The 25,873-nt window shown below is 35.3% G+C and overlaps 1 protein-coding gene across 18 annotated transcripts in view; it reads left to right on the top strand.

The window, feature by feature from the left end:
- Positions 1 to 25,873, top strand: part of PWWP3B (PWWP domain containing 3B) — a 66,261-nt gene that overhangs the window by 24,198 nt on the left and 16,190 nt on the right. For 13 of the 18 annotated variants that reach the window (XM_032476114.1, XM_014563650.2, XM_014563649.2 and 10 more), the window contains one exon: positions 362 to 4,317. In XM_032476114.1, coding sequence (XP_032332005.1) covers positions 588 to 2,672 — 2,085 coding nt within the window. In that variant the 5' untranslated portion in view covers positions 362 to 587 and the 3' untranslated portion in view covers positions 2,673 to 4,317. Of the gene's footprint in view, positions 1 to 361; positions 4,318 to 11,608; positions 11,686 to 23,072; positions 23,187 to 23,887; positions 24,509 to 25,873 lie in introns of those variants that run through there. The other 5 variants (XR_004318306.1, XR_004318307.1, XR_004318309.1 and 2 more) reach the window with 5 other exon arrangements.

The following is a 25,873-nucleotide window of genomic DNA, read 5'->3' as shown; positions in this document are numbered from 1 at the left end:
GCTAAGTTTAGAGTCCCACTGCCCTAGGGATAACATTAGGGGCACAAAAGTCCCAAAGTATCTAATAACATTAAATAGAGTTCCTGACACACTACCACAGTCTCTCCCACCTTTGCCATCATGCACATATAGTCACTCCTTGCAATAATTATGGCAAGTTCTTGAGCTTGAGGTATTAGAAAAACACTTCTCCAATTCTTAACTCCCACCTTATATTGTGCTTCATTTTTCTTCTCCATCTGATGCCCCACTGAGCATAGTCCTTCCTTCTGTCTGTTCTCTATTTGCAGTTGGCTCATCTCCTTTGGCAAAATAATTTTATTTGCTTATACTTTTCTCCTTTTCCTTTTCCCTATTTCAGTATCTTCCATATTGTCCCATTCAAACAACGTGTTCAAGCATCCTTGGGATATTCACCTGGAGGAGAACAGGCCACACAAGTCATAAAACCTTTGTGGTTCTTTGTAGTTCTAAAAGAGGCATTGGTATAAGTACTGTTTTTGGTAGGAACTGCCTTAGTAGTGACAGGAATAGCCAGACACCTTAATCTCTAATAATAACCTCTTGGCACACAAATCTAAATCATAATGGATGCTGAGTATGTCTTATGCAATTGGCAAGACCAGTTGTGGCCAGCAAAAGTTTTGTCCAGATCTGAGACTTCGTCAAATGGTAAGAGGAAGAAGACATTTTTTCTGGAAGTTCAAATACTCTCACTAGATGAAAAAATTAATGTGGAAAGCACAGAGACAAAGATCCTAAGTAAGTCTGAAGTTGAAGCTATTGCCTCCTCACTAGCAGCACAGTCAGACGTCAGTGGCCCACCTAGCGAGGAAACAGCCTATGCAAAGTCACTAAAAGTGGCACTGGATATTCTGAGTGAGAGAACAAATTTGACTCAAGCAAGCAGTTCAGATGAAGAAGAGACCACTACGCTGTCTCAGAATGTGCCACAAAAGCTTTCTGATTCACCCCCTCGTAAGAAGTATCAGAAGCACGAAGAAGATTTTCCAAAGTGTTTTGAGAAAAATGAAAAGCCAGCATCCTTGTTAGTGTCTTCAGAGAGTGATGATTCCCCGTATGATGACAAATCACAGGTACATGCAATCATTGACGCTATGCCTAGTGAAATGGAAACAAAGTCATCACAAGACTTCAGCTGGTGCCAGAATTTCCCTTCACTTTCAGAAGATGAGGATGAAAAGGAGAGCAAGAAAAAGATCGACATCTCCACAATTATGACTTTGCCTTCCACAATCAAAGAGGAGGATGTATGTGTTAAGGAGGAAAAGTTCTCTCCAACTTTGCCGTCGGATATCTTTACTGTGCCCAAAGCTTTGAAAGAGGAGGCCCAGGACATCTGCCCCGAGGCCCCAGCTATTTCCTCTGAATGCTCTACCTTCTCAGAGAATATTGAAGATCCTGGAGAGGGTCCCTCAAATCCATGCTCAGATACCAGCCAGAATCAACCTACTGTGGAATCAGAGACAGATGCTGTGGCATCCCCTAGGCCTTCTTCATGGGAATGTCAGGTTTCACTTGGTGCCTCTAACCGTGTCACAGATTATTCATTCCTTCTTGTGAATAATGAAAGAAATCTTCAGAGCCTGGATTTTGAGGAACTTGGGGAAGAATTTCAAGCTTCTGACAAGTCAGTGAATCTAAATTCTATTGATGCTTCCATATTAGATGACAATGAGGAAGATGAAGAACTTCCACGCTTCCTTTTTCATTATGAGCCACGTTCATTTGAAACAGGAATGATTGTCTGGTTTAAATATCAAAAATACCCATTTTGGCCAGCGGTGGTAAAAAGCATCAGGCGAAAAGAGAGAAAAGCAAGTGTGCTTTTTGTTGAGGCAAATATGAATCCTGAAAAGAGAGGCATTAGAGTGTCCTTTAGAAGATTAAAGAAATTTGATTGTAAAGAGAAACAAGCACTAGTGGAAAAAGCCAGGGAGGATTACAGCGAAAGTATTGACTGGTGCATGTCACTGATTTGTGACTACAGAGTTAGAATAGGTTGTGGTTCTTTCACGGGCTCTTTCCTTGAGTATTATGCTGCTGACATTAGTTATCCACTTCGGAAAGTAATCAAACAGGATACCTTCAGGAACTTATTTCCAAAGCTGCATAATGAAAATCCCATGGAACCAATGGTTGTGACTTCCCAGACCAAGAAAATGTCCTTCCAGAAAATTCTTCCAGACCGAATGAAGTCTGCTCGGGACCGAGCCAACAAGAACCTAGTGGACTTCATTGTGAATGCAAAGGGAACAGAGAGCCATCTTTTAGCCATTTTAAAAGGCACGAAAGGGTCCAGGTGGCTGAAATCATTTTTGAATGCAAATAGGTTTGCACCCTGTATTGAAACATACTTTGAGGATGAAGATCAATTGGATGAGGTGGTGAAATATTTACAAGAAATCTACAAACAAATAGATGAAAAAATGCTAACTCTGATAAGAGATGATAAAATTAAATTTATCCTGGAAGTCCTTCTGCCAGAAGCAATCATTTGTTCAATTTCTGCTGTTGATGGATTAGATTACAAGACAGCGGAAGCGAAGTATCTAAAAGGGCCGTCTCTAGGATACAGGGAACGAGAATTATTTGATGCAAAAATCCTATTTGAAAAGAGACGGAAACCATTAACAAATGAAGCTCATTAAACCTTCTCAGAGTCCAGCCGTAACAGGAAGCTTCCACAGATACTAGTTTAAAAAGAAAATCTCCGAATGATTCTAACATAAAAATATTTTCCAGAAATGGGAGACTTCGAGCGATGTGTTCACTTTTTTTTTTGCAATCTCTAGGATCTTTGAGTATTGCTACATCTTCATTTCCTTTTCTTACATTTCTTCAATTTATTAACATATTTCAGCAGTTCTACTTTCCCATACATTTTTAGAATGCATAATTCCTAAATGATTCATAAGGGAAAGTACTATTTTGTTTTTTGACATTTTTGTGTCTATGCTGTATAGTTAAATACAGTGTGCACAATCATTTTAATATTAAAGTTGCGCTGGTTTTAGATACTAAGCAAGATAATTAGAAAAAGTTAAAAAGTGTCAATTATATATTTTTGCTTAATTTTTATAAAATATTGGGCTTTCTCTTAAGATAGCCGAATTATTTTTCCTGCCATGCTTATTTATTTTTGGAAAAGATATCTCTGAGTTATAGAACCAAAGATAGAGACGCTTTGCTATATATTATAACTAGCTGCAATTACTTTTTGCAAGAAAACAATCCGGAATTCAAAAATAAAGTAACTGAACAACCTGCATGCAGTCTATGTGTGTGTGAGTAACATCTCAGCATGCAGAAAATAATTTTGGCAGCCTTGAACAGGATTGTTCGTTCTACACTTCCCTGAAATTCCATTTGTGGGAGTGTCTGTTATTCAATAGCTAAATGGTTCCTTAAAACAGACAGGCTTTTGGCTGTCTTCATAACTAACAGTGGCTGTATCTTAATATAGCCTTCTGACCACATGTGGAAGGCAGCTAGAATCGTTGTATTCGTGGTCTGGCTACTCCCGATGTGTAAGTCCAGGCTGACCACTTAAGAGCCCATCCAGTTTGATATAAACTGTAGAAAATGCAAGCACTTTGTTCTGAGTCTTGTATCTCCAATTACATGGTCAGTTGTTTCAAACCAGGCAATTTTTATCATGTGGCTTATTCGTATGGTAGTTCCAATTGCTTCCAATAATATATATTCCAACTGGTAAATCATTCCAGACTACTAGAAAGAGTAGATGGACCAGAATCTGTGAATTTGGAAATGGGTCACAGAAAAAGTCTCTATTTGGCCAAATATGATAATTATCCTGATACGTTTAAAAATACACAACTGCAAGTTAAAGTTTGAAGCCAGTTAACTGCTTATACTAACTTGAAATAAGACTTTGGTGAGAATAAATATAAAGAGAGCTATTTTATTCTAAAAACTTGATGTAAAAATAAACATTAAAGGCTTAACGTGAACCTGTCTGCATTTTTACTCCTAGAGTGAGACAGCTGTCACTCTTGGGCTTTTGTTATGTGTTCACGTGGCCACATGTTTTATGTAAAATTTACAAAAGTTCTATGTTTTGATTTTCAATAAAACTGCTCTATCTCTCACCTTGGATGTTCACTTCATCAGACTTCAGATTGTGCAGCTACATAAGTGGTGTTTCTGTGTTAATATAGATAATACACATACATATGTATGGTTTCTTTGGAATTTTGGCTTATTGTAGTTGTCATCATTTTAATGCTTGTTATACATTATCTTATCATTCTAAATAAACGTTCACTTTCATGATTGATTTCGTGTCATTTTAAAAGAAAGCCTTCCAAAATGTCTAAGCTTCAGATTCCACAGAACTTTCTCCAGACCCTGCCTCCTGCCTAAGACCAAGACTCTTTGAGCATACAGCCTTTACCCTTCCACATAGTTTCCTCACGATCCTCATGAGCCTGAGGACCATTTGACAACACACCATCAGCACACTATATGTGGACTTTATACCCTGGGAAGACACGCTGTATTTAGTCTATAATATTGTGTCCCTTTTATTCTAGTATATTACTCACCTTCAGTTTTCTCAGTGGAGCCATCTCTATCTCTTGGTTCTAATACTTTCTTTACTACCTCATTCATTCATTCATTCATTTATTCATACAATTGTGAATCAAGAGACCAAGCAATGTGTGGTTTAAAGCTCTGCTCTGAGGATTTAGGTGAGCCAGATGACAATCTAATTTCTAAAATGACTAGGGTGCACTTCTTCATCACAATAATGAGAAATATTTCTTAACCTCATAGACTAACTGCCTGTATTTGAAAACCAGAGCTCTCCAGCCTTCCTCATATTTGTGAGTTCCTGGGTGTATAGTTTGGGGTAAAGGAAGGGCACCTGATTCTTCCTGGATATCATCTATATTGTCATTTCCTTCAAGAATGTTTCCTTTGATTTCACAACTTGGCTAATGTTTGGCACAAGAGGCCTAGCTTTCAGCCTATCTCTTCTTTCAACAAATACATCCTCACTAAGTTTAATCATTTCTAGCTTTTGATTTAAAATGAGAGGCTTGCTACTCTTCCTTTCACTTGAGCACTTAGAGGCCATTGTAGAATTATTCATTAGCCTAGTTTCAATATTGTATCTCAGGGAATGGGGAGGCACCAGGAGACAGAGTGAGATGGGGCAACAGCCAATTGGTGGAACAGTGAGAATACACAGATGTATTAAGATTGCCATCTTACATGAGCACGGTTCGTGAAGTCCTAAAACAGCTACAATAATAACATCAATGATCAGTGATCACAGATCACCATAATAATATAATAAAAATGAAAAATTTTGAAATACTGCGAGAATTACCAAAATGTGACAGAGAGACACAGAGTGAGCAAATGCTGCTGGAAAAGTGGTGCCAATAGACCTGCTGGACACAGGGTTGCCACAACCTTCAATTTGTAAAAAAAAAAAAAAGCACTATCATATAGTATTTGTTTTTCTCTCTCTGACTTATTTCACTAAGCATAATATTCCCTAGGTCCATCCATATTGCTGCAAATGGAATATTATGCTTAGTGAAATAAGCCAGACAGAGAAAGACAAATATTATGATATCACTTATTTGTGGAATCTAATAAATAACACAAATGAATGTATATACAAAGCAAAAACAGACTCCGACATAGAAAACAAACTCATGGTTATAAAAGAAGGAAGAGATAAATTAGGAGTATGAGATTAACAGATACAAACTACTATACATAAAATAGATAAGCAACAAGAATTACTGTATAGCATAGGGAATTATACCAATATCTTGTAATAATCTACAATGGAATATAATCTGCAAAAAACTGAATCACTATGCTGTTCCCCTGAGACTAACAATATTGTAAATCAATTATACTTCAATTGAAAAAAACCACAATATCTATGAAACACAATAAAGTGAAGTACAATAAAATGAAGTATGCTTGCATACACAAATTAAAAGTTAAAATCTGAAGCCAATTAACTGTTTATCTTGACTTGAAATGACTTTTTTTTAAGTAAATGTTAGAAAAACTATTTTAAAAACTTGATGTGAAAGTAAACACTAAAAGCTCAACCTAGACTTGACTGCATTTGTAAACTCTTAAGGTAGGTCACTACAACTCACATGTAATATCATTTATATATTTCTTCACAGTAATGACTACTGTAGCTGAATTTATGGGAAGAATGAAACCACTTTATTAATTTCTCCCTGATTTTACAGACGCTCCTTTAATAAAAATTTAATAAAAATATAATAAAAAAGTACATCGCGTTTCCTATTCAATGTGGGTGAACTTTTACTTCATTAGTTAGTTTTAAGAGGAGGACAGATGTTCAGACAAAATCATTGCAAACAAAAATTGTAATATGTGATATGCATTTTCAATGTTGATTTCAATGTGTGATACAGAATTTTTAAAAAATATTTATTCAGTGGCTTTGCTGAAATTGTAGAGAAGTCCAGGAAAATTTCAATCTACTGAACCAACAAATAAGCTTTCAAAAACTGTCAGAATCAACTTTTTTGAAACTCTGGAATCTAATCAAAAAAGGAGCAACAGCAACCCAAATGTCCACTGCCAGATGAATGGATAAACAAAGTATGGTATATACATACAATGGACTATTATTCAGCCTTAAAACTGAAGGAAATCCTATCACAGGTTACCACAACAAACCTTGAAGATATTATGCTAAGTGAAATAAGCTGGTCACAAAAGATAAATACTGTATGATTCCACTTCCATTAGGTATTTAAAATAGTCAAGTTCATAGAAACAGAAGTAGAATGGGAGTTACCAGTAGCTAGGAAGGGAGGAAAAGGGAAATTATTGTTTAATAGACAGAGAGTTTCAGTTTGGCAAGATATAAAGTTTTGGAGATCTGTTTCACAACGATGTGAATATACTTAACACTGCTGAACTGTAACATAAAATTCATGATGATAACTTTTATATTATGTGGGGTTTTCTTAAACCACAATTTTAAAAATACAACAATCTAGGGAGTCCTTAATGAAGAAAGTAGTTGATAATTTTTGGTAAGAGAGTGTTGAGGCATTTTAATTTACCTGTCTATCATCTGCCACTCACCATCTCAAAGGTGTCCATGGGGATGACAGCCCACATACCTGGTATGGCTTGCTAATGTTAGATGAGTAACATGAATCTTGTTTTCAGAGAAATGTTGTTATGTATTGTGGCCGGTCCAGCAGCTCCCTGAGGGATTGTTCAGGGGTTTGCCTTTGTTTTGCATCCCTCAGAACTTTCTCAAGGTTGGAGTAGCTCCCTGATAGCATTTGTCAAAAGCATGTAAAGGCACACACAAGCCACCATCTGGGGCAAAGAATAACAGACAAGGCAGGAAGCAGACAATCTGAAGTCTTGCAAGGAAGAAGCTAGGGAAGGAGATACATGGAAGAATAAAGGGTTTGAAATGCTTTTGTTTATATTGGGGACTCTGGAAGGACACATGCATACCCAAGACTAAATGCATACTCACAAAAGACCTGAGAAGGCCCAAGCTTTGACCTCTGATTGATCTTAAGACTCAATATAAGCAGGAAGTAAAACCTAAGGCTGAGTTTTTAATGGCCTATCTAAGCATTGAAAGCACCCCACAACAGAGCGAATGTACAAAGACCAGGGGAGATTTGTTTGTTTGTTTCTGTTTTGTTCCTTCCCTTTTTTCCTTTCTTTTTCTTCTTCTTCTGCTTTCCTCTTTTTTAAATTGACTCCAAGCTTTTAGGGAAATCTCTGTCAAATCACTAGCTGGCCACTAGGCTAATGGAACAGAGACTTCAGTGACCACACGCAACAAAGAATACACTCTTTACAAAAATAGAAAAATTAGAAAATTCACCAAGCAAACAACTACAATATACAACAGCAGGAAAAAAAGCCTGAGAAGGATAACCAAAAGAGAGCTGGTTAGCCATACTAATACTGGATTTTGTTTTAATTACAAGATACAAAGAAGGACATTATATATTGATAAAAGGGTCAGGTAATCCAGAATATATAACAATTAAAACATATACATGGGTAACAACAAACCCCCAAAATATATGAAGCAAAAATTGACAGAATTTAAGGGAGAAATCGATTCTACAACAATAGATGTAATCTTGTATATCCCACTTAAAATAATTGATAGAACTACAGAAATTATCAAAGAAGAAATAGAAGAGTTGAACAACACTATAAACCAACCAAACATAACAGATACATACAGAACACTCCACTATACAACAGCAGAGCACACATTCATCTCAAGTGCACATGGATCCAAGGTAAACCATTTGTTAGACAACAAAACAATACTCGGTAAATGTAAAAAGATTTAAATCACACAAAGTATTTTCTGACCACAAAAGAATATAACTAGAAATCAATAACAGAAGGAAAATTTGAAAATACACAAATATGTGAAATTATACAACACATACTTAAACAACCAGTGGATCAAAGAAGAAAACACAAGAGAAATTTAAAAAATAACTTGAGATGACTGAAAATAAAAACACAATATATCAAAATTATGGAATGCAACTCATGCAGGGCTCAGAGAGAAAATTATGGTCACAATTGCCTATAATAAAAAGAAAGGTATGAAATCAATAATCTAACTTAATGCCTTAAAGAACATAAATAGAAGAGCAAACTAAATGCAAGGCTAGCAAAAGAAACAAAATAAAGCTTACAGAAGAAGCATAAAATAGAGAATAGAAGAACAATAGAAAGAATGAACAAAATGAAAATTGGTTCTTTGAAAAGATCAACAAAATTGAAAAATTTTTATGTAGACTGAGTAAGAAAAATAGAGAGAGGATAATAATCACTGAAACCAGAAATAAAAGTGAGTATATTACTACTGAACTTACAGAAATCAGAAGGGTAATAAGAATACTATGATGATTGGATGTCAACAGATTATGGTTTATGAAATGGACAAATTCCTAGAAATATACAAACTATCAAAACTGATTCAGGAAAAATGGAAAATGTGAATAGTTCTATAATAAATAAAGAGGTTAAATCAGTAATCAAAAACTACTCAAGAAAGAAAAGTCTCTCAAGTAAGTCTTCACTGGTGAATTCTACCAAACTTTTAAAGAATAATGGACATTTATCCTTCTAAGAAACTTTGAAAAAAATAGAGGAGGAGGGAATTCTTCCTTACTCATTTTGAGGCGAGCATTACCCTGTTCTTAATGGCAGACAAAAACCACACATGAAAACTACAGACTAATATCCCCCATGAATATAGATGCAAAAATCCTCAACAAAATACCAGCAAGCTGAATACAACAGTAAATTTAATAGATTAGATACTATAACCAAGTGGAATTTGTCCCAGGAATTCAAGGGTTACTTATCATACAAAAATCAAACAATGTAACACACCATGTTAATAGAATAAAGGAAAACCCCACATGATCATTTCTGCTGATACAGAAAAAAACACTCAACAATCTCAGAATAGTAAGGAACTCCCTCAAACTGATAAAGGGCTTCTAAGAAAAATCCACACCTAATATCACATATACTGATGAAAGACTGAAATCTTTCCCTCTGAGATCAGAAACCAGACAAGAATGACTGCTTTCACCATTTCTTTGAAATTTTATTCTGGAAGTTCTAACCAGAGCAATTAGTCAAGAAAAAGGAAAATAATAGGACATTCTGTTGGCTATTCTGGGCCTTTTGCCTGTCCCTATTAATTTTAGAATCAGTGTTTTCTTTATCCATAATATAATTTGGTGGAATTTTGATTGGGATTGTGTTGAGTCTATAGATCAAGTAGGGAAGACCTGATATCTTAACAATACGAGTCTTCTACTCATGCACATGAAATACCTATTTACATTTTTTATTTCTTTTGTGAAAATTTTATAATTTTCCTCATAAAGATCTTATACATATTTTATAAAATGCATGCTTAAGTATTTCATTTTTTGTACTAATATAAATGGTGATGTGTTTTTAATTTTAATTTCCAGTTGTTCATTGCTGACGTATAGGAAAGCAATTGACTTCTGTATATTACCGTTCTATCCTGCAACTTTGCATAAATGTCTACCAATTCCCGGACATCTTTGTTGATTCTTTTGGGATTTTCTTCATTGATAATGATGTCTTCTACGAACAAAGAGAGTTTTATTTCTTCCTTTCCAATCTGTATTCCTTTATTCCCTTTTGTTATCTAATTGCATTAACCAGGACTCTCAGTACAATGTTGAAAAGGCATAGTGAAAGTGGCCGTCTTGCTTTGTTCATCAACTTAAGGAGGAAAGCATCTACTTTCTCATCATTAAGTGTTATGTTAGTCGTTGGTTTTCTGTAGATATTGTTTATCAAGCTTAGGAAGTTCCCCTCTATTCCTAGCTTGTTCTGAGTTTTCATCATGAATCTGTGTCAGCTTTTATCAAAAGCTTTTTCTGTGTCTGTTGATATAATCCTGCAGTTTTTCTTATTTAGCCTGTTGATGTGATGAATTACATTAACTAATTTTTGAATGATAAACCAGCCCTTTTATATACCTGTAATAACTCTCTCTTGGTCATGATGTATTTTTTTTATATACATTGTTGGATTCAACTTGCTAGGATTTTGTTGCAGATTTTTGTACCCATGTTCATGAAAGGTATTGTTCTATAGTTTTCCTTTTTTGTAATATCTTTGTCTGGTTTTGGTGTGAAGGAAATGCTGGGCTTCTTCAGGAGCAGTTTCTGCTGTCTTTTTCCTGTGTATGGATGATGCTTTCTTGTCTTTTTGTTTATCTCTTAATTTTTTGTTGTAAACTGGACATTTTGAATTTGACAACTGGGCCACTCAGTAAATAAGTTTCTTCTCCCTCTTCCAGCTTTATTGTTGTAGTTTTTTTTTTCCTTAGTAGTAGTAGTAGTTGTTGTTTGTTTAGTGACTTCTGGACTAATTTTGTAAAGTCTGAATTCCTTGTCATGTTGTAAACATTTAAGTCTCCTTTTTCTTCCGCTTGCTTAGTAGTCAGCTAGTGATCTGACAGAGATTTCCTTAAACGTCTGAAATTTTTTAAATCCCAGTGTTTGCAGATGGGGCCTTTGTATATGTTGGAGCATGCCTTCAGCACTGAGCCTGTAAGTTTGTAACTCTGCCTTTCCTCCTTTTTTCGCTTGCACAGAGCATAGAAGTCAGAGATGACAATTTATAGCCTTCTCAGATCTTTTCTAAGTATGCACTGTACCCTGGGCTTGTAGGAGGCTTTCTGTATTCCCAGGAATAAGTCATCGTTTTGCTAGCCCTTATTTCCCAAATATATCATCCCCAGCCTTTACTCCTAGGCATTTTAGTTAGTCTATTAATTGTCCCAACTGTAATCCATTACCCTGGGCAACAGCAACTAATATATTTGCATTTAAATGTTTTCAAAAAATGTACCCTGTAACTGCCTCAAGGCTGGGTAAGTTAGGTGTGATAAGAGCAAGCCTTTAACCCAGTACTCCAGGGATCCACCAAAGAGATCAAAACAATCAACCACCTTTCTTTTAGAATAAGGTTTCTATTATCCTTCTAGCACAGCTACCTACACAAGAATACAGCTTGTTGTCTTCAATGCCACCACCAAATTGAGGAATGGAAGTTGCAGCCAAGGTAAGTTAAAATGTCACAAAACTATCTTACCAAGATTCAGCTGTTTTTCCTTGATTCTTGTCCTGGTCACTGCAAGCTTTCATTTAGTGCCCATAGTTCTTACAAAAGAACTGATGGGAGAAAATATTTGCAAATGATGTAACTGACAAGAGCTTAATATCCAGAATACACAAACAGCGCATACAACTTAATAACAAAACAACAAATAACTCAATCCAAAAATGGGCAGAAGACTTAAACAAACAATTCTCCAGTGAAAATATACAAATGGTCAATAGGCACATGAAAAAATGCTCAATATTGCTGATTATCAGAGAAATCAAAACTACAATGAGGTACAAACTCACACCAGTCAAATTGGCCATCATTCAAAAGTCCACAAACCCCAATGTTCATAGCAGCACTATTTACAGTAGTCAAGACATGAAAACAACCTAAATATAAGAAGATGTGGTACATGTGTGTGTATACATATATATACACACATACCTACAATAGAATATTACTCAGCCATAAAAAGAATGAAATAATGCCATTTGCAGAAACATGGTGGACCTAAAGATTATCATATTAAGTGAAGTAAGTCAGACAGAGAAAGACAAATATATGATATCACTTATATGTGATCTAAAAAAATACAGATTCTATTTATAACCCCAAAAAAGACTCACAGGCATAGAAAACAAACTCTGGTTACCAAAGGGAAAGGGCAGGGAGGGATAAATTAGGAGCTTGGGATTAGCAGATACAAGCTACTATATAAAAAATAGATAACCAACAAGGACCTACTGTATAGCACCAGGGAACTATACTCAATTTCTTATAATAACATATAATGGAAAAGAATCTGAAAAGAAAAAAATACATATGTATGTGTAGGTATAACTGAATCACTTTACTGTACACCTGAAACTAACATTGTAAATCAACTACACTTCATTAAAAACAATTTTTTTAAAAAGTCCACAAACAATAAATGCTGGAGAAGGTATGCAGAAAAGGGAACCCTCCTACACTGTTGGTCAGAAGTCAGTTTGGTACAACTTTTATGGAAAGCAGTATGGAGATTCCTTAAAAAACTAGAGTTATCATATGATCCAGCAATCCCACTCCTGAGCACATATCTGGAAGACACTCTAATTTAAAAAGATACGTGCACCCCGATATTCATAGCAGCACTATATACAATAGCCAAACATGGAAGCAACCTAAATGTCTACCAACAGATGACTGGATAAAAAAGTTATGGTATATTTATACAATTTAATACTACTCAGCCATAAAAAAGAATAAAATAACGCCATTGGCAGCAACATGGATGGACTTGGAGATCGTCATTCTAAGTGAAGTAAGCCAGAAAGAGAAAGAAAAATATCATATGATATTACTTATATGTAGAATCTAAAAAATGAAATAAATGAACTTATTTACAAAACACAGAGTCACAGACATAGAAAACAAACTTATGGTTACCAGAGGGGACAGGGGGTGGGAAAGGATAAATTGGGAGTTTGATATTTGTAGACACTAACACTATGTATAAAATAGGCAAGCAACAAATTTATATTTGTATAGCACAGGGAACTATATTTAATATCTTATAGTAACCTATAATAGAAATGAATATAAAAAGAATTATATGTATGTTTATAATTGACTGAAAAATTATGCTGTACACCAAAAATTGACACAACATTGTAAACTGACTATACTTCAATTTTTAAAAAAAGCAAAAAAAAAAGTTGATTCTGACAGGTTTTTCCCCATTTATTAATTACTTTTGGGGAGGACAAGTTTTTTGTCATTACCTACTCTACCATTTTTCTTGCTACATTATGTTTTTTAAAACTTTTTTTTAATTAAATTTTTGTGAAATAACTACATTCACAAGCAGTTATAATAAATCATTAATGAGATTCTTTGTACATTTTGTTGTCCAATTTGCCTCACTGGTAACACTTTGCAAAAGTATAGCATAATATCACAACAAAGATATTTATATTGACACAGTCCACTAGTCTGACTCAGATTTCCTCAGTTTTATTTGAGTTTGTGTGTGTGTATTTAATCATATACATCTTTTTCCCTGAGTGGTTTTGTGTATTCACCACAGCAGTCAAGACACTGAACAGTTTCAACACCACAAAGATCTCTTTTATTGCTCTTTTATAAACATACTCACCTCCCTCTCCTCCTTTGCCCATCCCTAATCAGTGGCAAACACTAATCTCTCCTCCATTTCCCAAATATTATTTCAAAAATGTTATAAATGAAATAATAAGATTTATATCCTTTTGTGTTTGTCTTTTTTCAGTCATCATAATTTCCTGGAGATTTATTCAAGTTGCTGTGTATATAACATGTTTAGTTTATTACTGAGTAGTATTCCACACTATGACTGGAATGGCTGTACTATAGTTTCTTTAACCCTTTACCCTGTGAAGGATAACTGAGTTGTTTTCATTCTAGACTATTACAAATAAAGCTGCTGTGAACATTTGTGTGACTATTTTTTTGTGAAAATAAATCTTCATTTCTCTGAGAAAAATGTCCAAAAGTGCAAATGCTGGGTCCTGTAATAATTGCATGTTCAGCTTTATAAGAATATGCCAAACAATTTTCCAGAATGTGTGTACCATTTCACCTTGCCGCTAGCAATATATGAGTGATCCTATTTCTCTGCAGCTTCACCAATAGTTGGCACTGCTACTATCTTTTATTTTAGCTCCTCTAATAAGTATGTAGTGATATCACATTGTGGTTTTAATTTGCATTTCTCCAGTGGCTAAATATATTGAATACCTTTTCATGTGCTTGTTTTCCATCTCTATATTCTGTTTGGTGAAATGTCTGTTCATGTCTTTCACCCACTTTCTAGTTTCTATTTACAGTTGAGTTTTGAGAGTTCTCTAATATATCTAAATGTTAGTCCTTTGTTGGATATGTACTGTGCAAATGTTTGTCCACTTTGTAGCTTTTCTTTTCATCTTCTTCACATAGACTTTCAAGGGCAAAAGCTCTCAATTTTGATGAGGTCTAATTGATCATTTTTCCCTTTTTTTTTCCATTATCCTTTTGGTGTAAGAACTCTGCTTAATCTTATCGCCCAAAGATTTTCTCTTATACTTTTTTTCCCAGAAATTTATAGTTTTGTTTTACATTTAAGGCTGTGCTCCATTTTGAGTTAAGTTCCTAAACTAAGTGTTATGTTTGAGTCAAAGTTTATTTTTTGCTTATCAATGGCCAATTACTCCACACCATTTGTTGAAAAGCCGATCCTTCTTCTACTGGATTGTTTCTACACCTCTGTCAAAAATCAGTTGAGCATAGTTGTATGAGTCTATTTCTGGGTTGTCTATTCTGTTCCCTTGAACTATGTATCTATCTCTCCACCAATATGAAAATATCTTCATTATGAAATAGTTATAAATATAGATACATACAACATTGTGTAAAATGGTATCATTCTTCCTTTACAAAATTGTTTTGATTATGATAAATCCTGTGCCTTTATATATACAATTTTGAATAAGGCTATCTATACCTACAAAAGACTTACTGAGATTTTCATAGGAACTGCAATAAATCTACAGGGAAATTTACATCTTTCCTACTTTTACTAAAGACTTTACTAAGTTGAGTCATCGAATCCAAGAACACAGTATGCCTCTCCATTCATGTAGATCTTCTTTTATTTCTTTCATTATTTGTAATTACCAGCACAAAGATCCTGTACATGTTTTAACAAGTGTATGCCTAAGTATTTTCATTTATTTGGAGTTATAAAGTACATGTTTTTTCATTGATTAAGGAAATTAAAGAAAACTTAAAGTAATGGAAAGGTATCCCATGCTTTTGGATTGGAAGAATCAATATTGTTAAAATGGCCATACTGCCCAAGACAATCTACAGATTTAATGCAATCTCTATCAAATTACCCAGAACATTTTTCACAGAACTAGAACAAATCATCCTAAAATATTTATGGAATCACAAAAGACCCAGAGTTGCCAAAGCATTACTGAAGAAAAAGAATTAAGCTGGAGGAATAAATCTCCTGGACTTCAGACAATACTACAGAGCTACAGTAATTAAAGCAGCATGGTATTGGCATAAAAACAGACATATGTACCAATGGAACAGAACAGAGAGCCCAGAAATGAACCCACAAACTTTTGGTCAATTAATCTTTGATAATGGAAGCAAGAACACACAATGGAATAAAGACAGTCTCTTCAGCAAATGGTGTTGGGAAAACTGGACAGCTGCATGTAAATCAATGAAGTTAGAACACTCCCTCACACCATACAAAAAATAAACTCAAAATGGCTTAAAGACTTAAACATAAGACAAGACATTATAAACCTCTTAGAAGAAAACATAGGCAAAACATTATCTGACATACATCTCAGCAATGTTCTCCTAGGGCAGTCTACCCAAACAATAGAAATAAAATAAAAAATAAACAAATTAAACTTACAAGCTTTTGCACAGCAAAGGAAACCATAAGCAAAACAAAATGACAACATATGGAATGGGAGAAAATTTTTGCAAAAGATGAGACTGACAAGGGCTTAATCTCCAGAATATATAAACAGCTCATACAAGTTAATAAGAAAAAAGCAAACAACCAAATCCAAAAATGGACAGAAGAACTAAACAAGTAATTCTCCAATGAATACATACAAATGGCCAATAGGAACATGAAAAAATGCTCAATATCGCTAATTATCAGAGAAATGCAAATCAAAACTACAATGAAGTACCACCTAACACCAGTCAAAATGGCCATCATTTCAAAGTCCAAAAATGATAAATGCTGGAGAGGGTGTAGAGAAATGGGAACCCTCCTACACTGGTGGGAATGAAGTTTGGTGCAGCCATTGTGGAAAACAGTATGGAGATTCCTCAAAAGACTAAAAATAGACTTACCACATGATCTAGCAATCCCACTCCTGGGCATAAATCCAGCGGGAACCTTAATTCAAAAAGTACCTGCACCCCAATGTTCACAGCAGCACTATTTACAATAGCCAAGACATGGAAGCAACCTAGAGGTCCATCGACAGATGACTGGATATAGAAGAAGTGGTATATTTATATAGTGGAATACTACTCAGCCATAAAAAATAAGAAAATAATGCCCTTTGCAGCAACATGGATGGCCCTGGAGAATGTCATTCTAAGTGCAGTAAGCCAGACAGAGAAAGAAACATAGCATATGATATCACTCATATGTGGAATATAAAAAAAAAGAGAAATGAACTTATTTATAAAATAGAAACAGACTCACAAACTTAGAAAACAAATTTACGGTTACCAAGGGGGACGTCAGTTGGAAGGGATAAATTGGGAGTTCGAGATTTGCAGATACTGACTGGTATATACAAAATAGATAAACAAGTTTATACTATATAGCACAGGGAACTATATTTGATATCTTGTAACATCTTATGGTGAAAAAGAATATGAAAACGAATATATGTATATTCACGTATGAGTAAAGCATTGTGCTGTACACCAGAAATTAACACAACATTGTAAACTGACTATATGTCAGTTAAAAAAGTAAAAAAAAAAGTATTTGTTTTTTTAATTTTCATTTCTGCATGTCAATTGTCAACATATCGAAATACAATTGATTTTTGTGTGTTGATGATTTATCCTGTAACCTTACTGAACTAACATTTGTCCTAAGCAGATTTCACAGGTCTATACAATTCCTTTGTATGAATATGTGGTAGCAGTTATTATGGCATAGGATAAAAATGTACACTCATGACGTAGTCTGGAAGCTGTGTCACTAAACAAAACCCGTATGTATTAAGTATCATCATAGCAGAATCATTGACTAGAAATGGAAATTAAGAGGACTTAAATATACTAAATAGTAAAGGTAGGCACTTCAGGTAGGAACTAGTGACTGGGGTTGCCAATCATTGCAAATTTCTAAACTTAGAAGATAGCAGTATCTCAAATGACACCCTCTGATAGAGGAGTCAGTATTCATGAGTGGGTCTTTCCCACTCATCCATAGATGTTTAAATAATATAGTTCCATAATTGCCCTCTTAAAAGGAGATTTCTCCCATTGAATTTATGATTAGGTTTTATCATTTAAACATGTTGCATAAATTATTGACATTACTGTGAAGCTAAGATTGTGTCCATGCACCCTCTTTTCATCAAATACCATACAGTTGTTGCTACGGTCTTTGGTAACACCATGTACTGTGTTCTGGGAACGTAATTTTCCATGGCATAATTGCTTTAAAATTCTGGAAGTTGCTTCTGTTCTACTTACATTTATGAGCTTTCTAGGATGCCAGCTTCAGGACCACAGGGATTTTTGCCTCTCTTATTTCTGCTTCATATCCAGTGCCTTGAGCAGTGCCTAGAACTTGAGGTATCCCAAAAATATTTTTAAATGAATTAAATGAAGGAGTATTATGGAAATCAAATCTTTTGAGACCTGTTCTTTCTCTGTATTTTTAAATGAAGCTCATGAGAAACCTGTCATTCAATTCCTGTGATTTCTGAGGCTTAAAAACACTTTACCAACAGAGAGGCATTAATCAAAGGGTACAAACAGTTATGCAAAATAAATAAGTCCTAGAGATCTACTATACAGCATCATGCCTATAGTTAATAATGCACTGAATACTTAAAAATTTGTTGAGAGGGTAGATCTTATGAAGTGCTTTTATCACAAAAAATAATAGTAATAAAGAAAACTTTTGGAGGTGATGGATATTTTTATGACATAGACTGTGATAACGTTTTCATGGTTGTATATTTACCTGCAAACTCAAAACTGTATACATTTAAAATGTACAGCTTTTTATGTCAATCATACCTCAACCAAGTGATTTTTTTAAAAAAACGCTATGCTCATTCCAATGTAATACATTGGAGGACGGAGCTGTTGACATAAGTTCAGCCTTACCCAGGTGTCAGGAACACCTTTGGCCAAAATTAAATAGAAAAAAAAAAACATGATGGAGGAGTTTAAAACCTCTAGGCTTTAATTTAATTTGACATAGGAGCAAAACAATTTTTATTAAAGTCTTTGGAGTTTATTTATGGGAAATTCATAAAGGGAAATGAGAGCTTTTTCTTTTGTTTTCACATTTGGAGCATCTCTACATTCTGGTCATTTTATTGTTGGTCTATCTAAACGTGATCTTATATTAGAACTTCTGATGAAATACATTGAACAACATAGATGAATGTAAGCGAGGATGGGAAGTAGGAGAGGGAGTGAACTTAGAGTAGGAGACCAGGGCTACAGAGACAGCAGGGTTATGTTTGTAAATGAAAAATTTGCTGTTATGGGTGTGGGAAATCTTGCTAGTGAGAGCATGGGTGGCAAGGTGGCTGGACAAAGGCCACAATGAATTGATGGTAATACTGACTGCAGTGCCAGTAGCACAGGGCTCAGTAAGCAAGTAAGAAAGTTTCAATATGCTGGAGAAAAAGAAAAGACACTTCTAGTAAAATTTGGTGACAGGATACCCAGCTACCCACTTGGCTTATTGTAAGTTTAACTAATGATTAAAACATGTGAGTTAAAAGAACAAAGATCTTACAAAACTTTGGAATGACAGTGGCTCAAAGCTCCTCTATTTCCCTCGGTACTTATTTCCTTGTTGCAGGACTTCACAGTAACACTCCTGCTCTCTCTCCCTAACGTTCTCTCCCTTGGGGAGGATGAATGGTGAGCTTGGGAGAAGACACTGAGTATGCCTGGATCAGTCCCTTCTTTTGTCTCTGAATCTGTCTACAATAAGAGTTCATTCTGGCTTTCTTTATGCCATAAGTTAAAATGGACCTGTTCTGTGGTGCTAGGAGATGGTGAAGGCAGTGATTTTCTAGCAGTATCAGAGATTGAATAAGTAAATTTGTCTAGCTCAAAGGGGAATTATTTGCAAACATTTTGGTTAAATATCAGGAATAAAGTAAACATTTTATGTCCACCTCTCTGTCACCCATCTTATTTTTCAATTGATTCTAATCTAGGGACCATAAAAGAGTTCTTAACACATCTGCTGTATTAATCTCAAAAAGAAAAATAAAGCTGTTCAAATCATTAGTTTTCCAGGATGACTTAATATAAATATAAATAATTAGCAGGAAGAGAAATGTGGGAAATATTTTTGTGGATTCTTCCATTTCAGGAACTTTGGGAGATAATCCAAAGTTTCAAATTTAAAAATCACTGTACTAGACATTGAGAATAAACTGCTTTTTCTGTGAGATTTCTCTTGAAAGGCTTTTGTCATTTCTGTTCTTTGGCCAACAATACAGAGCACAGGCTACACTCTGAAAGAATTCTAATCTCTCAGTGTATTTCAAAAGCAATTATCTTCAAATGTATTTATATGTCATTTTTATATAAACTCGCCTTTGTATTAAAAGAAACATTCAATTATATTTGGAGTTTTAGGATAAAAGAGAGTATTAAACTAAATGAGAAGTTGAAAAAGATTTTCCCTTAAAATTGGGAAGTTTGGGGTAAGTTATTGGCCCAGGTGAAACACAATGAGAATACATTTTGTTTATCCAGATTCAGAGTCCAGCTGATATGTGATTGAACTACTCAGCATAGTAAAATGTAGGGTTTTTCAATGTATTTATCGTTTTTTTGGGCGGGGAGGATGAAGGGGGAGGTAATTAGGTTTATTTATTTATTTATTTATTTTAATGACGGTACTGGGGATTGAACCCAGGACTTCATGCATGCTAAGCATGTGCTCTACCACCGAGCTATAACCTCCCCCCAGGTTTTTTTTAAAGCAAAGGAGAGTTTTGTGCTCACATTTGTGACAAACATAATTTTTCCACTGCATTACTGGGATATTTATATATGCAGGGCGTATTCATCAAACAGTGGAGTATATTTTATACATCTTTACTTTCTAGTGCTCTGGCATTTAAAGTAAGCCTTGACTATTGGCTTCTGGGTATAAAGATTTATATTTAGTCTTCTGAAGAAAAGGGAGTTGGTTTGTAGGCTTTGTGTGTGTTTGTGAGATGAAAATAGTGGGAGAAACATATGGAAATGGGAACGTTGGTTCTGGTTCCAGGTAATACAAAATAAGCACATGCCACCCATCTCTGCCACTGAATACAACAATAAAATTTGAATAGAATGCGTGGATATATATACCTATATCTATACTACATCTACACCTACATCCACGTCTGTGTACCTATCTATATACATATATTTTAGACCATGAAAAATCCTCAGTAAGATGAAAATACTAAAATTATACAAAATATCTTCTCTGACCATAATGGAATTAAACTAGAAATAAATTATAAAAAAAATTTTTTAATCCCCATTGTTTTAAAATTAAACATCATTCGTAAGTAACTCAATATGTCAAAGGGGAAACCATAAGGAAAATTAGACACTATTTTGAATGGAATAAAAATGAAACACAACTTATGCAAATTTTTGTGATGCTTCTAAAACAATACTTAGAAATCTATATCATGAATAGGAAAGAAGGAAAGATCCCTAATCAATGATCTGAATTACCACATTAAGAAATTAGAAAAAGAAGAGCATATTATACCCACAACAAGCAGGAAGAATGAAATAATAAAAATAAGAGTAGAAATCCATGAACTTGAAAGCAGTATATCAATAAAGCAATGACACACTAATTGAACAATACACTGATCAACTCTCTTTGAAAGAAATCCAGAAACTAGCTGAGAGGCTCCAGGATCCAGAGTGAGAGTGAAACCAGCCACATGTAAGCCAGTAGGAAAATTCGAGACACCCTCTTTCAAGCACTACATCTGTCACAAGGCCATATGATCATAAGGCACTCTCAGCTCCAAGCTTGTACTTGGGGAGGGAAAGCAAGAACTGGGCCATATGTCCAATGTTCTACTTTGCTGGGGGATTCCTGAGGTACTGGTTTCTGCCTTGCCTGTCTGAGTGTTGATAGGACCCAGAATACTGTAGACACTAAGGAAAAAGTCTGCAGTTTGAACTAGCAAGCTAAAACTCACTCTAGCTCCACCCATCAACTCAGCACAGTGCAAGCAGGTGATAAATAACAGCTTCCAGCTTCTCCCTGGGGAGTGATCAGATACCTCTGGATGGCTAAGAACAAAGACGGTTGTTTGGACTAGCACAAAGCTTTGAGAGGCCTCCAGAATCTTTGGCCAAGGTAACCGGTGCTGGTCTTCTCCTTTATGAGGCCAGTCTGTGAAGACTAGAAGAGATGGCTTTTTTGTCTAATGCACAGATACCAACACAAAGAATCAAGGAAAATGAAGAAGCAGGGAAATATGTTCCAAACAAAAAAAGTTCCAGAAACTAACCCTAAATGAAATGTAGATATATGATTAACTGAAAGAGAATTCAAAAGAACTATAATAAAGATGCTCAACAAGTGCTGGCAAGGATGTGGAGAAGTTGGAACCCTCGTACACTGTTGGTGGGAATGTAAAATGGTACAGCTGCTGCTGTGGAAAACAGTATGATGGCTCCTCAAAAAAATAAAAATTGAATTACCATAGAATTGAGCAATTTTTCTGGATGGAGATCCAAAAGAATTGAAGGCAGCATCTCAAGGAGACTTTTGTAAACCCATGTTCATAGCAGCATTATTCACAACAGCTAAAATGTGGAAGCAGCCCAAGTGTCTGTCAATGAATGAATGGATAAGCAAAATGTGGTATATCCATACCATATTCAGCCTTTAAAAACCTTACCAAAAAAAGGAAATTCTGACATATGCTACAACATGGATGAACCTTGAAGACATAATGCTAAGTGACAAGAAGCCAGTCAGAAAAAGAAAAATACTATGTGATTCCACTTATATGAAGTTCTTAGAGTAGTCAAAATCATAGAGACAGAAGGTCGAATGGTGGTTTCCAGCACCTGAGGGGGAGGGGAGAATGGGGAGTTATTTTTTAATGGGTATAGAGTTTCAGTTTTATAAGATGAAAAGACTTATGGGGATGGATGGTGGTGATGGTTGCACAACAATATGAGTGTATTTAATAACAATGAACTGTAAATTTTTAAAAATTTAAGATGGAAAATTTATGTTATGTGCCTTTTACCACTAAATAAATAAATAAGCAAACAAATCTTTTTAAAAATTCTGTCTTGACTCAGTTTTGAGGGCCTCACTAGAGTCCTATCAGTTCCCTTTCTCAAGCAGCCTATTCAGGCCACACCCCCAACCACCTCCCTTATTGGACTCTCACACTCTAGACTATTATATTCCTGCACTATCATCCCAGGACCAGGTACCAGACAACAGGGACAGCCCTCATGCCCTAGAGCCTGATGAAATTATTCAAACTGGTCAATCCTAAACCTGCTTACCTTGCCTCTCCTGTTTCTTCCCCCAGAATCTGTGATGAAGGCTCTTGCCCACAGTCTCCCCTTCTCCCTCTGCCTTGAGACTGACCCGATGCTTCTCCTGAGTGACACTTCGTGGCATGCTGTGTTCTCACCAGGGAACTGTGAGTATTAAACACGGTAGCATTCTTTCTGACTTCTCTCTCTTGATCTGCATCTGGCCTCACTGTAATTCACTCAAGATAAAATAGTTAAAACAGAAAGGAGAGAGAGAGGGAGAGAATGACAGAGAGAGAGAGAGAGACTTCCCTCTCTGTTTCCCATTCCTCATAGTGTCATCCCAACAAAGGACCTTCAGAAATGTCCATTTTTCTGTTTATCTGCCAACTCCAAGGCACCCATGATTGCACCAACAGAAAGCCCTACAGCAGCAGTCTTCTGGGATCTCCCTTTCCTTAGAGGTCTGTGTGGACTGGAGTCCTTCTCTGAGATTGTATGGCTCGGCACCATCCAGGCAGCTCCCTTATGCAGAGACAGGTTTCCTGGTTTGTGGATTTCCCTTTGCTGAGCCCTTTTAGCATCCAACACAAGTTAAGCAGTCTCTTTTCCTCAGAAGTCTGTGTCCTAGCACTGAGGGAACCATCCTCCCCTCCTATAGGCTTTCAGATCTTCCCTTGGTTTGCCTGCTGTATCTTTAATCTTCAATTTATGTCTATTTAGATGTCCCAAGCCTGTTGAGCCAATTCTCTCTATTAAATCCCCACTCTTACTAACCCATTTGGTTTCTGTTTCCCTGACTGCACTGACTGATACACATCTGTCTGTGATAGGACTCTGACTAATATTGTGTCTTTTTTTCCTGTAGTGGCTTTTCAGGTTTCCTCTTAGCCTGTGCTTTTCAGGATCACCCTGTGAATCTGCAACTTGATTTACCTCAACATTTTTTGGAGAAATGCTGATCCATCTTGTCTTCTTCCTCAGTCACTGTCACTCTCCTTTGCACCGTGTCTTATAAATTTCTTATATTATTTTCTACATTTTCATTCTGTTGCCTCTCCACTTTATCAGTAGAATTTTTTACATTTCATCCAGCTACTTTTTTCTCTGTTCAGTCTGACTAATCTGTTTTAAAATTATTGATTTATACATTTCAGTAAATTTTATTTATTATTGAATTTGTCACTATCTCTAGTTCTATCCGTTTTTCTAATGTTTTTGTTTAACCTATGTTCTTAGCTCTATACAATTTCTTAATTGAATAGTTTCTTTGATAATGAATAGTTGCCAGATAATCTGTTTTTCAAAGCTATTCCCCTTCAATTCTCTTTTATGTTGTATTAATATTGTCCCATTTTTGAACCCTCTTACACTACTGGTGGGAAGGCAGTTTGGTGCAGCCACTGTGGAAAACAGTATGGAGATTCCTCAAAAGACTAGGAATAGACTTACCATATGACCCAGGAATCCCGCTCCTGGGCATATAACCAGAAGGAACCCTACTTCAGGATGACACCTGCACACCAGTGTTCATAGCAGCACTATTTACAATAGCCAAGACATGGAAACAGCCTAAAATGTCCATCAACAGATGACTGGATAAAGAAGATTTGGTATATTTATACAATGGAATACTATTAAGCCATAAAAAACAACAACATAACGACAATATAACGCCACTTGCAGCAACATGGATGTCCCTGGAGAATGTCATTCTAACTGAAGTAAGCCAGAAAGAGAAAGAAAAATACCATATGAGATCCCTCATATGTGGAACCTAAGAAAAAACAAACAAACAAAACATAAATACAAAACAGAAACAGACTCATAGACATAGAATACAAACTTGTGGTTGCAAAGGGGCTGGGGGGTGGGAAGGGATAGACTGGGATTTCAAAATGTAGAATAGATAAACAAGATTATACTGTATAGCACAGGGAAATATATACAAGATCTTATGGTAGCTCACAGTGAAAAAAAAAGTGATAATGAATATATATATGTTCATGTATAACTGAAAAGTTGTGCTCTGCACTGGAATTTGACACAACATTATAAAATGACTATAACTCAATAAAAAATGTTTTAAAAAAATACTATCCCATTTTTCAATTCTTTTTTTAAGGAGGGGTAATTAGATTTCATTTATTCATTTATTTTTTTAATGGAGGTACTGAGGCTTGAACCCAGGACTTTGTGCATGCTAAGCATGCACTCTACCACTGAGCTCTACCCTCCCCCCAGTTTTTTCAATTCTTTAAATATATTCCTAAAATTTTTTTAAATATTTTTTCATCATTTTTCAGGAAGTAATATTTTGGTGTATAAATAAAATAGAAATACATTCTCCTGGTTAAACCTTACAATGTGACTCTAATATTAGAGTCAGCTCTCATCAGCTGAGCATCCTCTTCTTCCTCCACTTCTTTCAGATCAAATCTATTTTATCAGTTCTGTATGTACCATTCAAAATCTTTTTCCATAGATATGGATATGTCTGTATGTCCTAAGAAAATAATAGAGAGTATTGTTTTCCATCTGGGATTTTTACATTAATGATATTTTGTCTCTTTGGTGTGTAATATGATTTTTACATTTGATTATATTTCTTTCTGTATTAATATAGTTAAGATTCATCTCATTCTTTTCTTTGATGCATAATATTTCATTTTGGCCTTGACTTTGTATAACTTATTCTACCCCCAATAATGGCACTTTGCTTCCAGTTGTTTATTTTACTATGAAAACAGTGCAATGAATAATCATAACAACAGTCAGTTCTCTCCTGGAGCACAACAGAGAGACATTAAATAGATGCTGAAAGAATCACACATCCAAGTCACATACCTCTCAC

This window comes from Camelus ferus, chromosome X, assembly GCF_009834535.1.
Source record: "Camelus ferus isolate YT-003-E chromosome X, BCGSAC_Cfer_1.0, whole genome shotgun sequence".
NCBI classification, from domain to species: Eukaryota; Metazoa; Chordata; class Mammalia; order Artiodactyla; family Camelidae; genus Camelus; species Camelus ferus.
The sequence above is the reverse complement of the archived record's forward strand: the minus strand, read 5'-3'. Positions and strand labels throughout refer to the sequence as shown.